Source organism: Lissotriton vulgaris, chromosome 5, assembly GCF_964263255.1.
Source record: "Lissotriton vulgaris chromosome 5, aLisVul1.2, whole genome shotgun sequence".
NCBI classification, from domain to species: domain Eukaryota; kingdom Metazoa; phylum Chordata; class Amphibia; order Caudata; family Salamandridae; genus Lissotriton; species Lissotriton vulgaris.
The window spans coordinates 2,028,655,090-2,028,669,933 of NC_141693.1; the positions used below are offsets into that span (position 1 = coordinate 2,028,655,090).

Below are 14,844 nucleotides of genomic sequence, written 5' to 3' on the forward strand. Positions count from 1 at the left end.
ATTGTGAAAGTGCAGTTATTACATTAATAAAGTGGTGTCATATAACAAAGGTAGCTGCTTATTCAGCATAACCACAGAGCTTCATAACAGACTTTGAAACACAATGCATTGCTGAGTGCCGCACAGATGTATTTTAATAACAAACAAATAAACAGGACGCCAACTAGCAGCATTCAAACAGAGTGTTCACTTTTTGTAATTAAAATCAGCACATCTGTTTTTAATGGAAGCAAACTCCTCAATGACATTGTTTCTTTATAGTTGATATTGAGTCACAAAACACATAATGAATTAAAATATTTTACAGCAAATTAGGCAATCCCCCACCCTTCGGATAGATGTTTTGCTCACAGTTTGTAGGGCAGCTGATCTGGCAAGTATGAGGTGACAGTTTAACTAAGTTCAGCAATTACTTCTGGTCTGTCGAGGAACAATTCAGGAAGCTTGGGGCAGATAAGGACATGTGACGGAAACATCTAGCCTTAAGAGAAAGCAGATTGAAGGCCAACAAAATCTTAGAATGGAACAGTGGTGGCAGGGGCACAAGCCAGGGAAGATGCGAGAGAACAGTTGTGAAGATCTGAGGTGATGTTGACTAAGGGGTTTTATTGAGAGCTGTGCTGGATTAGGTACAGAGCCCACCATTGGAGTAGTGTCCATCAACTGCAGTACGTGGAGCCCTACCGCAGGTTGCAAGAAGCAAAGCATCCCAGAGGAGAGCAACCTGGCCGAGAAGGAGAAGGTGAGCAACATGGTCTCTTGACATACCAGGTCTCACTGCCTCAGCGGAGGCTCCCCCCTCCCCCCCATAAAAACCCGTCGGCTGTAATAAGGAAATCAGGGACATTTTATAAATGGATTGCAGGTTACCACATTCTACATTACACATTTTTTTATATAGATATTTTGCAGGCGTCATCCCTTATGTGAGCACTGATGCTAAATGTATTTGATAGCGTAATATGGAATGTTACACACAAAGACTCAGTTTATGTTCACCTGTGCACAATTGACAAATACTGATATATCGGCCTTCGAAGCAAAATCGTTTTTCAATCTTTATGAAATTCGACGGCAGTTCTTTTGAAGATAATAGTCGGTCTGACAGGGACATAGGAAATAGCAAAAATAAAGGATCGCAATACAATTGACCCTCTTTGTTTTGCTGTTTTAGAATCCGATGCATGCAATAGTCACAGGACATGTCTGCCTCGAGTCATTACATGCAACCATGCTCGCCCAATTCTGCCCACATCCCGTTATCCAAAAACAGCGGCAGGACAGATGTGTGTTTTCCACCCCGTGAAGAAACACTGCCCAACCAAAACTCCCTCTTACGTCAGCGGACATCAAAGCTTAGATCCGGATATTTATAGAACATAGCAGGCAGGCCCCTTAATCTCACGACGCGATTCTGCCAAAATGCATCTATTCGTTCTGTATTCGTTTATTTACATGTCATGCCGAGCAAACACGGGTCACCTGAGTGGAGTAGGCATCTTTGATCCCATTGTAAAAGAGCTGTGTGCTTTTCTGATAAAAGCAGGACGAGATGTTACCCCCGCTGCGGCCTCAATAACACGTGCACTACTAGATACCAAAATGGCGCGGCCGGGGTCACGCGGCCGGGGCACTGCCAAGTAAGCGTTATTACCACAGGCGCATTATGCATGAAGTAGCGTCGTCACTCACAGTGTAGTGGTCTGTGGTCACACAGTCAGACTCTCGATGTCTGATTGATCTCCAGAGTAGACTCAAACGATTACACTCCGTCCTCGTCCTCAAGTCAACTGCACGTGCTCTAAGGGTGACTGACTGGACGTGGGCCGGCTCGATTTGCCTACCAACTGAGAATGTCCAATCACTGAATGGCTTAACACTAAGCCATTACAGTGATTGGGCATTGCCACGCTGGACGCTCCCACCCCGCGGTGCAACACTAGACTGCTGCTGGCAACCACAAGTGACTAGAAGCACTACATGATGCTGCACTGACTAGCCAATCCTGACGCTGCTCTCTTCAGAAAAGAGCTGCTCTCTAAAGAGAGCAGGGTCAGGATTGGTTTGAGCATGAAAAAAACGTTGCTCCTTTTTCAACTACTGGGGTCTGTGGCAGTAAGCAAACACCGTACTCAGCGGTGCTTGCTTTTCAAAGGCCACAGGCTTCAGTAGCTCAAGAAAGGCAGCCGGTCAAACACCACATGCGCAGTGGTGCGACAGTGAGCCAGACACAGAGTGAATGCAGGCTGTCAGTGTCACGTGATTTGATGACATTGGCACCGCAGCGCGATGGAGCGCAGTTTAGATTATTTTAATATTATTATAGAAACTTGTCACTTCAACTGTGTGCGTTAAATTGCCCCCAATAATTATTAGTGGGGCAACGCCCCACCGCCCATATGGTAAAACCGCCACTGCTACTGAGTGTAGGATGGATGGCATGTAATGATCAACATGTGACAAAATACTGATGTGTATGTTCCGTACCTTAATTACTAAAAAAAAGAAAGTTAAAAAAAAACACACAATGTCCAATCCCAATAATACCCTCAGGTTCCTGGCATGTCCTGAGCAAGGGGTCAATAATCCTGGAAAAGCCCAGCTGATCTAATTTTCCCTCACCCAACACAAGATAGGTGTGGCTCCAATTCAAGAGTCTCATTTGGCAGGGACATCGTACTCACAGCTGAGGAGCCAGTACAAACAACAAACGGAAAGAGGCAAGAGTCACATAGGCGAGGAGCCAGTACAGAGTAAAGAGACAGGGGTCCTAATGCCCAGACCTCACAGCTGAGGAGCCAGTACAATCAGAGTGAGAGGCAGGTGTCAGACTACTCAGATCTCACAGCCGAGTAGCCAGTACAGACAACAGAGAGTTGGGGAAGTAGGAAACCGGGTGTTTGTTGCAATAATCCCCTACTTTCTGTCTGGTATTTGATGCAGCTTTGACTGAAGTGCACTGGGTTCCTGCTAACCAGGTCCACAGTGTCAGGGTTCCTTCCCCAAAACAGGACCTCTGGTCACTTGACCCCCACTTGACCAGGTCTTTGGCACCTCTATGACCCTAGAGACATAGGACATAGGTACTAAAGAGGGTCCCTAAGAACTGCAGAATATATTGTGCCACTCCAAGGGACCCAGGACCAAACAAATGCAGACTTTCACTGCAAGCTGCGTGACAAGGTGTTCTAAAAAGTGAAAACATGACACACACTTGTGTGACATGTTCCCTAAAAAATGCATACAAGATTTATAAGTTAGGCCTCACAGCCCTATGGCAGGGTGCATTATTTTACATGTGAGGCCATCTCTGCATAAGGAGATGTGTCCCTGTACTGACCAGTTCCATTACTGGCAGTACCAGTAAACAGGTAAGCCACCTTAAGCTATGTACTGGGCACTGGTCAAAAAGAGTTCACCAGCAACATGATGGCTTGTCTGAAACATATGGTGTTTGGTATAAAACACCTTGAATTAATAGACCCACACTGACTCCAGTGATGGATTTATTAATACATGCACCCAGACCTCACAGCTGATCAGCCAGTACAAACAACAGATTAACCCTTTCGATGCTGATGACGAGCTCAGCTCGTCATCACCCACGGGTGTCGTGTGCTGATGACGAGCTGAGCTCGTCATGACACCAGCAAAATGGCAATTTGCAGCACAGCGCAAAAATCACCGCAGCAGCGATGCGGTTAAGAGGCAGGGGTCACACTGCCCAGACCTCACAGCCGAGCCAGTACAGAGAGGGAGAGGCAGGGGTCTCACAGCCCAGACCTCACAGCGGAGCCAGTACAGAGAGTGAGAGGCAGGGGTCACACAGCCCAGACCTCACAGCCGAGCCAGTACAGCGAGTGAGAGGCAGGGGTCACACTGCCAGACCTCACAGCTGAGCCTGTACAGCGAGTGAGAGGCAGGGGTCACACTGCCTGACCTCACAGCTGAGCCAGTACATACAGAGAGTGAAAGGCAGGGGTCACACTGCCTGACCTCACAGCTGAGCCATTACAGAGAGTGAAAGGCAGGGGTCACACTGCCAGACCTCACAGCTGAGCCTGTACAGCGAGTGAGAGGCAGGGGTCACACTGCCTGACCTCACAGCTGAGCCAGTACATACAGAGAGTGAAAGGCAGGGGTCACACTGCCTGACCACACAGCTGAGGAGTTACTACAAATAACAGAGTTAGCGGTAAGAGTCACACTGCCTGCAGCTGAGGAGCCAGTCCATACAGAGTGAGAGACAGGGGCCCCAATGCCCAGACCTCACAGCTGAGGAGCCAGTACAAACAGAGTGAGAGACAGGGGCCCCAATGCCCAGACCGCACAGCTGAGGAGCCAGTACAAACAGAGTGAGAGAGACAGGGGCCCCAATGCCCAGACCTCACAGCTGAGGAGCCAGTACAAACAGAGTGAGAGACAGGGGCCCCAATGCCCAGACCTCACAGCTGAGGAGCCAGTACAAACAGAGTGAGAGAGACAGGGGCCCCAATGCCCAGACCTCACAGCTGAGTAGCCAGTACAGACAACAGAGAGTTGGGGGAAGTAGGAAACCGGGTGTTTGTTGGAAAAATTCCCCTACTTTCTGTCTGGTATTTGATGCAGCTTTGACTGAAGTGCACTGGGTTCCTGCTAACCAGGTCCACAGTGTCAGGGTTCCTTCCCCAAAACAGGACCTCTGGTCACTTGACCCCCACTTGACCAGGTCTTTGGCACCTCTATGACCCTAGAGACATAGGACATAGGTACTAAAGAGGGTCCCTAAGAACTGCAGAATATATTGTGCCACTCCAAGGGACCCAGCACCAAACAAATGGAGACTTTCACTGCAAGCTGCGTGACAAGGTGTTCTAAAAAGTGAAGACACGACACACACTTGTGTGACATGTTCCCTAAAAAACTGCATATAAGATTTATAGGTCAGGCCTCACAGCCCTATGGCAGGGTGCATTATTTTACATGTGAGGCCATCTCTGCATAAGGAGATGTGTCCCTGTACTGACCAGTTCCAATACTGGCAGTACCAGTAAACAGGTAAGCCATCTTAAGCTATGTACTGGGCACTGGTCAAAAAGAGTTCACCAGCAACATGATGGCTTCTCTGAAACATATGGTGTTTGGTATAGAACACCTTGTATTAATAGACCCACACTGATTCCAGTGATGGATTTATTAATACATGCACCCAGACCTCACAGCTGATCAGCCAGTACAAACAACAGATTAAGAGGCAGGGGTCACACTGCCCAGACCTCACAGCTGAGCCAGTACAGAGAGTGAGAGGCAGGGGTCACACAGCCCAGACCTCACAGCCGAGCCAGTACAGAGTGTGAAAGGCATGGGTCACACTGCCCAGACCTCACAGCTGAGCCCGTACAGAGAGTGAGAGGCAGGGGTCACACTGCCTGACCTCACAGCTGAGCCAGTACAGAGAGTGAAAGGCAGGGGTCACACTGCCAGACCTCACAGCTGAGCCCGTACAGAGAGTGAAAGACAGGGGTCACACTGCCCGACCACACAGCTGAGGAGTTACTACAAATAACAGAGAGTTAGAGGTAAGAGTCACACTGCCTACAGCTGAGGAGCCAGTACAAACAGAGTGAGAGATAGGGGTCCCAATGCCCAGACCTCACAGCTGAGGAGCCAGTACAAACAGAGTGAGAGACAGGGGCCCCAATGCCCAGACCTCACAGCTGAGGAGCCAGTACAAACAGAGTGAGAGACAGGGGCCCCAATGCCCAGACCGCACAGCTGAGGAGCCAGTACAAACAGAGTGAGAGACAGGGGCCCCAATGCCCAGACCGCACAGCTGAGGAGCCAGTACAAACAGAGTGAGAGACAGGGGCCCCAATGCCCAGACCTCACAGCTGAGGAGCCAGTACAAACAGAGTGAGAGACAGGGGCCCCAATGCCCAGACCTCACAGCTGAGGAGCCAGTACAAACAGAGTGAGAGACAGGGGCCCCAATGCCCAGACCTCACAGCTGAGGAGCCAGTACAAACAGAGTGAGAGACAGGGGCCCCAATGCCCAGACCGCACAGCTGAGGAGCCAGTACAAACAGAGAGTGGGAGGCATAAATCACACTGAGGAGCCACTACAAATAACGCCACACTGTGCAGTGGTCCCTACTGAACCAATACAGTGCACATACATTGCTCTGAACAAATCGCTGTGGGTGGAAGATACAGGATGCAGCCTGACCTGTGTCTTTTCTATGCAAGTACACATTGGAAGTACAACCATAGGGGGGAAATGAGATTCGTAGCAGCAAATATCATAAGATGGACGATAGCAGTCAGGCAGAAACGGAAGCCCAGCCAGATCTGCCTGGCCGCACAGTAGGACACGGCATACAAACACAGCCCAGTGAAAGCTCTCACTTGTGACAAATTCACAACTTAAGACAGTCTGCACATACAACTTTGTGCGAATAAATCAATCAATCAACCAGGGAATAGTAAGCGCGCTACTCACCCGTGAGGGTCTCAAGGTGCTGGGTGAAACCATTTGGTTTGAAATACTACTGCTTCAGATTAAACTCTTCGAAAGCAACTAATTTGAAAGATTGTATCTGCATTGGAAAGCCACGTATTACGATTCATCTAATTAAAGACTTCATGTGGTTCAAGGTGGGCAATACTATAATACTGCTTTGCTGCCAATTTATACTGACACCCCGCCAAACACTAAGCTTCCTTAAGCCCTGTGGCCCTGTTGGCTCACTTCTTCCTTCCTCTGCACCTCAGTATCTGATATCTGTCCTTTTCTCCTCTCGCCCCACCAGCTGCTCCTCCCGCATTCTGACTTTACTTTGAGGGGGTGCTGCTGGACCAATTGTTTTTATATATTCTTGTCGCCCACACTGCTTCCCACCCCTACCTTCTACTAACTATTGTATCTCATAACTACATACGTTGTCACTTTTCCATTTTTATATTTTCACCCTCATTTTGGAGACCTTTCTCAATAATTGTTTTCACATGTGTGGCGTGATTCGAAGCATTTGGTAATATTAGTTGTAATTATAGCCAAATGATTGAAGGCGTCATTCTGCACCCTGCCTTCACACATACAAGATCTGCATATAACGGAACAAAGTGTCTGCCTGGAACTTCCACTGTAAGGGTCAGCAAGTGGCCATGTATAAAAATCAAACTCTTACAACCGAAGAGTGGAGATATTTGGGTTGCTTTCTCTCAGAAATAGAGAATGGTCAGCAAAAGTACGCTCTGGGCATCGAAATTTAGAAACCAACCTGCCCACATCAATTGCTGGGCAAATGACTGCATGCCACGCATGACTGGGCATCGCCGGAGCAGGACAACACTGCATCGATTAAACGTTCAGCGTATCAGGGAAGGAAGGCACGGATAACAGAGAGAATCCAGGGTCATATGTGACCTACAATATAAGCCTGTCCGCCACTAGCTTTGACTAAGGATCCACAGTAGTTCAATTGGAATATTCTCTGAAGCTCATATACTACTACAATTTAAGCCTTGAGGAAGTCACGGTGGTGATGAAAAGCGCGTTGGCTGATCCGTGCTACAAAGACAAGGAACTGGAATTCTAAATACATTACAGAATCTGTACTTTTGTTATTGTTTAGACTGTTGGAGACATAACCTATGTGTTTTTTTGAGAAATAAATCACCGCTGAATTATACAATCTTTCTGTACACCAATTTCCTTTGACAGAAGGTCTCTCTCGCTCTATCTTATGGTGTTTCCTTTGCTATAAACATATATCTACAAACTGTACACGAAATACTTAAGAGTGCCGGGGTCCTGTCTCTTGTGTATTTTGAATAAGTAATTTGTGCCTTGTTGTAATTGATACTCTGGGTAGTGGGGTATCTCACCCGAGTGGCACCTATCAGAATTGATTTGATGTGAAGAGATGAAAGCTAATTTGATAACACCCTTCTTGAAGTGCGACACTGTTTCCACCAATACCGTGTGTGGTTTTCTCTTAGAAGTGTGGGCACTTGGCAAGCCTAAACCCTAAACCTCTGTGGTGAAGGGCCTGCACACCCCACACAGACACTTGGCCAGCTGCCCCTTCACAGAACCTGTATGTATATGTTTGTAGAGGGTATTTTTATATTGCAAACCTCGCTAAGAGGCAGTGGAGTGCTGTACATGGTCAAGGAGGAGGGAATGCTGGGTTGTAGATGGTTGATGCATTGTTATGTAGCGAGTCTTCAAGTCTTTCCTAAATTGGAGGAGCATTGGGGCGGTCCTCATGGATACAGGAGGCTGTTCCTGATCATGGGAGCATTGACTGAAAACGTCTGCTGCCATGCTTTTCTTATTTTTACACTTACCATGCTGAGATACAAACAAGCACCGGGGCTCCAGACAGCAGCTACAGAGATTATATATATATATATATATATATATATATATATAATCAAACACACACACACACACAGCCAGCCAGCCGCCGCTACACAGATCTTACAATCATGATACACAAACAAGCATCGATGTGCCAGACAACATCTACACAGAACACACACTCTTGCCCAACTGCAACTTCACAGTACTTACCCTCAAGACATACAAACTAGACGAACCAATGTTTGCAGCAGTAAAGGCATGAGACAAGTTTCATAACCTGCACAAAAGAGCTACGCTGCTCTTACTCATACAGGGCAAAACGCTTGCTAGCCAGGGAATCACCTGCCACACACACAAGAATGCAGTAAAAATACATGCAGCAAGCAAAGTTAAAGATGGAGAGACATTTCAAGCAGGGCAAGGCAGGACCAAAAGCATGCACGTCACTGCACCTGTGCAGACCTCACCTTCATGCTGCCCAGTGACGGGACGGCTAGCCCATTGGACCTATGAAGATCAGACACCAGACCCTTCAGAAAGGCATGAATCTAAAGAGAGAAAATCAAGGGAGAAAGCCACCAGACTGTTCAGAAAGTCACGCAGAAAAGCAGGACAGGGAAAGCAGGAGAAAGCTGCTTAGACAGAAAAGACAAAATATCTAAGGAAGCAAGCAGATCTGTGGTTAGTAAAAGAGAGTACATTAAAAGAGATTGCGCAGTAAAGAACAAGCGCCTGAAGCAGCAAACTAGTAATCCACAGAGGATGGCACTACAGGCCTGGAGGAAGCCACATATTGTATGAAGACAAATGTCAAGAGTAGAGATGTTTAAAAGAAAACTCTCTCCACAACTGAGACATGTACTTTTTTCATTTTTGTTTTAGTTATGGGGGGAAAACTCAAGCTTTCTTCGACATGACTCTTCAGTGATGTGCAGCGGTTGCCAGTTGTCACATATTCTTGGCTATTACCATCATCGGTAAAAATCCCCTCCCCCTGCAAATAGATCTGGCTTCTAACTGAAAGTGCCTCCACAGTCACAGGTGTGTTTAGACACTCAGTAAGTCTCCATTTATCCTTTCACTCATGCATCCATTTAGTGATTCACCCCATAATCCAACCAAAATAAAACAAACAAACTCAGCAACATATGGAAGACATTAGAATGAATGTAGAAAAAAAGAGAACATGCCACCATCTAAACATCATGGGCATATGCTTGCAATATAAAAATAAATTAAACATGGCAGTAGGTGTTAGTCTTGTAAGGATACTGTACGTAGTGAATCATTTCAAAACCGCAGTTATGTTTAGAAGCAACATCATCTTGAAGCGTTAAATACAATTTTATTTATTTTCAAAGTTTTATATAGCGCGAACAAGATCTTTGCAGATATCAGAGCGCTTTACAGAAAACAAGGGCTAGGGGAAACAAGAGGGTGATTAAACAAACTATTGGGTACAATATAGTAGTCGGTAGTAAGTGAATAGCAAAATAAGATAGCAATCAGATAAAAACATAATACAAAAAGACAATCAGATAACCAATAATACAAAAACGGTGCAAAGTCTTCGATCCAATAAAAATAGAGTTGAGGTGAATTTAGCCATAAGGATGGCTTTTACCTCTTTCTTAAAAAATGCAGTGGAGGAGATAAGCCTGGTTTCAGGAGGGAGTGCATTCCAGATCCTGGGTGCCAGTTCCGAGAAGGAGCGTTTGTATGTTTTTTCCTTCCGGAATCTTCGAGGTTTCAGGAGGAGATTTGTTGTGCTTCTATTGGATCTCGAGCCTCCTGATATAGTCAGCTTTTGAGTGAGGTAGTCGGGTGACTTGTGGTGTACGGCCAAGTGTGTCATACAGGCGATTTTCAGCTGTATTCTGGCTTCAAACGGCAGCCAGTTCAGGGATTTTAAGTCAGGGGATATATGCGAATGTTTCCTTGATCCAGTGATAAGTCTCGCTGCAGCGTTCAAGGAGGCTCTTAGGGGTGCGGTTGTTGATAGGGGGAGTCCGCTGAGAGCCACAATTCCGTAGTCTATGCATGGGATGACTAGGGATTGTACAGCAGTTTGGAAGTCCTTAGCTGGGAAGAAGGGTTTAAGTTTCCTCAAAGTGTTGATTTGGAAATTAGCTCCTTTGGTTGCTTTGCTAATGTGCTGCTGCATGTTGAGATTGGCGTCAAGTGTGATGCCTAAGGATTTCGCGGAGTCCACGATGGTGGGTTGGACATTGAGTGCAGTTAGGTGCTTGAGCCAGGTTTGGGTGATGGCGATTTTCGCAGGAGGTGAGATCAGAAGGAACTCAGTTTTCAGAGCATTTAGTTTGAGGTGATTGTCGGCCAACCATGATTGGGAGTTTGAGCGTGGAGTTCAGAAGTTTGATGTCTTCCGGGGATTGGAGTTTGAGGTAGAGTGGAGTGTCATCGGCATACATGTGAAAGTGTGCATTAGATGCTTGAAGCAAGGTGGTGAGTGGTTCCATGACTAGGTTGAACAATGTGGGGGATAGGGAAGATCCTTGCGGAACGCCTAATGTTACAGGCACAGATGAGGACAACACGTTGTTGATCTTGAACTTCTGAGACCGGTTATGTAGGAAGGTAGTGAACCATTTGAGAACAGTTCCGGATAAACCCATTCTGGTGTTTAACAGCTCCAGCAGATTCTCATGTTTGACAGTGTCAAATGCTGAGGATAGATCAAGTAGGATGAGGAGGCAGGAATCGTTGTGATCAAGGATTTGGAGGGCGTAATCAATTATGTGCGTCATAGCCGTTTCCGTACTATGTCTTGCTCGGAAGCTTGATTGATGAGGGTTGAGGAGGTCAAACTGATCAATGTGTTTTGTCACACAATACTGCTTCACGATGGGGACTCGGTTAACTTCAGACTGGGTGGTTATCTTCAAATGCTTAAGAGGTGGCCAACATCATGCCATGTTGGCCATCATAGGACGCTAAAACAATGATACACAGGCCTGAAAAATCTATTTGCCCACTCGCTATGATCATCCTGGGTCTATTTTTCCTGCAAGCCATGTAGAGGGGTTCAGCTAAACATATATCTCATGTACCTGTATTCACCGTAATACATACGGAGTTTGGCTAACCCTGCGACAGTAATGCTAATGTATCTGCTAATTAAAAATCAATAAAATAATCAAAGAAAGTGAATGAGCATCAAAGTTTAAATATTTTGTTGCTTTTGCATTCAAAGTCAGAGGTCAAATGTTAGCTTATGTCTTCTCACAAATAGCTGATTATTTCATCTTGGAGATTACTGTTTACTAGGGTGACCAGACGACCCGGATTTGCCCGGAAAGTCCCGGTTTTTCATCGGCTGTCCCGGCAGATTTCGGCAATCTTGACGCATATCCTGGTTTTTAGAGGGGGAGGACTAAAAACAGTGAGACTTTTTTGGGTGTTCTAAAACTGTGCTGGTTAGCAGCTGTTATAAGTAAACAATTTAATTAATAGCATGATGTTGCGTACAGAAATTACATTTTATTTATTTTCTTAATGCATCTTCTCTAATCCTATGTTGATGACAGCGCTCATTCTGCGCCATTCCGTGGATGAAAAATAGTAGTCCTTCTCTTTTTTCAAAATGTCCTGGTTTTTGGTTCTCTAGATCTGGTCACCCTAGTGTTAACGTTTCTTTCTATGACTGTAAAGTTATAGATATTGGAAAGTGAACTGACTGACATGGGAGTGTGAAATGGAAGGCTATAGGATGCCACTTTGTTTTCCTTGCACACAAATTATAGATAGCTTGTAAATTAACAGTACCCACATTTTAAAAATAGCAGATAGGAAGGCCCATTGCTTTGGTAGCTCCAAAGTGTGAAGATTTTAATATTTAAATATTAGAACACTTTCCTTAGTGATGTGCGAATGATTTATTTTTGCTAAACCAGCAGGTATGGTAAACATTTTAGATTTTTCATGGCCTGATATACTATGGACAATACCATTCAAAGATGTCCGCCCAGTTTAGAAATAGTGGCTGCAAAGGCTGTATGTAGCACACTGCCAATTAAAAGACTGGCAAGCTAGTAGATTGGTAGGACTCTCCAGGAAGGTGCAGGACAAAAAAAAAAAACCAGGAGGAAAACATGGAAAAGTCAAGTAAAGGACTGGTCAAAAGCACATTTGCTGCATCACACTCAGGTTCAGTTAAAATGGCGATACTTGCAGGGCATATAGCCAAAGGTAGAAATGGGTTACCCCAGCAGGTCTTAAGCTGGGTCTAGAACACCTATTCAGTAGGCCTGTAATAGTTTAGAAATAAATGTTACCAGATATATACTCACCTGCAGGTCTAGTAACCGGAGAAATCTGCTCGACCTAACTGTAATGTACTTGACCTCTGACTCTGAAAGCCGAGCAAATGTGACAAGATAACAAGATTTAAAGGCACCTTTATTGCTCATTCAGTTTGGGAGCAATAATTAAGCAAAATGTAGGAGTGCAAATTTTAAAATGCTATGTAAATGAGAAAGAATTTCAAACTGGATACTAAAAATTAAGTTGGCGGTGGGACAGGAAAGTTCCCTGCATGGTGATGAATGTGTACCCCTGGCCGAGTGCCCCAGCTGCAGTGATAACTGGATCCTGGGTACCGATTCTTCATGGGAGGAAACCATATCTCATAAGCACGCCATGACCCAGGTCCGTCTTACAGATTGTGGTTTAGTTTTACCAGAAGGGGCGCACCAAGCTTTTCCCTTTTAGTGGTAACCTGCGTCACTGGAGCGAGGCCTGCTGGCCCACTCATGTAAAGTCCTGCTGCTGTGCTCTCTACTCGACCTTGGCCTACACCATGTTAGTACGAAGCACTGTGCAGTGAGTGTGTAGCAGCGGGTGTGCGCTGTAATGTGTGTGCGCCTGTGAGTGGGACAGTGTGTGCATGTCTATGGGTTCCATATTGGAAGCACATGGTCTTTGAAAGGCAGGTGAAGGGGCAATCCCAGACATATTTGTGGATCTTCTACACTCCTGAGCGGAGTAGGAGACACACACAGGTGGACGGGAGAGCCAGAGTCTTTTGTGCTCTTCAAAAAGGGTTCTTTGACCATAGAAAGGTCACTAGTCAGTGGGTCTAGGCACATTTGGCAGACTGAAGGCCTTTGTGACTTTTTCACTATATCAGTGAGGCTGATATCCAGGTGTGACCCTTTCGTCCCTCCCAAGGCCCGTGTTGGGGGCTAACAAAAGTGATGTGGCTTCTGCTGTGACAAACTGCTTCCTGGACAAAGAAGTGGGCACTTCAAAATGGGCAACCCTCACAATACGAACTTCAAAAACTAAGGCACTAAAATAAATATCTGGGAAAAAATATACAAGATGATCTTGAGCCTCCCAAAATTGTGAAACTGGAGCGAGGGGGAGCTCAGCACAACTTCTGCCTCTTGTGACCATGACTGGGGACTGCGGTCTGCTAGCCTCCCAGCTGGGTGATAAACATCAACCAGGAGAATCAAGACCACTTGCCACAGAGCCTGAACACTGGCATCTGCCTGCCGAGGCCAGAGGACCCTCTGAGGAGGAGGGTGCCAGGAGGCAGCAAGGTCTAGTGGGGGATCATGTCGAGTAGAACCCTGAAGTGGATTGCTACATTCCAGTCCACCTTAGAACCTTTACACTGATCGGGCAATCCACCAGTGTGGGGTTGTTCAAGACCAAGATATGCCAGGTGGGGGCAACTGTGTAGTTTAAGGGCCATCACTCTGGTGAACCGCAGTGACAGAAGGGCCCGTCACCTTCTGCAGTGTTGTTACCCAGGGGGCTGTCACCTGATATGATTTATTCCAGGCCTCCATAAGCAAGGTGAGGCCGCGGTGAAGATTAAGAGCATTGGCCCTGGTGCACCGCTGTGACTCAGAGGGCCATCACCCAATATGATGTGGTTTGGAGTCCCTGTACATCAGGTGGGGCTGTGGTGAAGATTAAGGACTGTTGCCGTGTGTATCGCTGGGACAGAAGAGGGCCACTGCCCTGTGCAGCGCTGTGACCTGGAGAAGCCATCTCCTTGTGTGCTGCTGTTCGTTACCCCCATTTGTCAGGGGGCACGGTGGATAGAGAGGACAGTCGCCCTGGAACAGTGTGCAAAAGTTAAGTGTAGAAGGTTGCGACCCGTGGAAGCGGAGCATCAAGTCAACCATCCACACTCAGAAGCACTTGAGGCTTACAGTACTGTGACAGAGTTATGGTCTAAATCAGGGGTCTCCAACCTTTTCTGTAGTGAGACCTAATTCTGCTCAAGAAATGTCCTGCTGAGCTACTAGCATATTTTATCACTGTAAAATGCTGATGATATGTATTAACATTACACTATGACCATCCTTACCACAATTATCAGTTGTAACCACCCAAAAATTCCAGGTGAAGTGATCAGCAGAATGCTAGGAAAACATTTATCAATATTAAATGCTTGTAATCAAGTAAAATTCAAATCATCACATGCTGTGTGCCACAAAGGGTATTACCACAGCAGTAAG

General features: G+C 46.2%; 1 protein-coding gene across 10 annotated transcripts in view; it reads right to left on the reverse strand.

Annotated features, from left to right (window-relative positions):
* GOLGA2 (golgin A2) overlaps window positions 1-14,844 on the reverse strand; it is a 375,277-nt gene that overhangs the window by 316,982 nt on the left and 43,451 nt on the right. For 4 of the 10 annotated variants that reach the window (XM_086924921.1, XM_086924914.1, XM_086924915.1 and 1 more), the window contains exon 3: window positions 8,815-8,895. The exons of the other annotated variants lie outside the window; for them this stretch is intronic. In XM_086924921.1, the coding sequence (XP_086781047.1) occupies window positions 8,815-8,895 (81 nt within the window). The remainder of the gene's footprint in view (window positions 1-8,814; window positions 8,896-14,844) is intronic. 10 annotated transcript variants of the gene reach the window in all.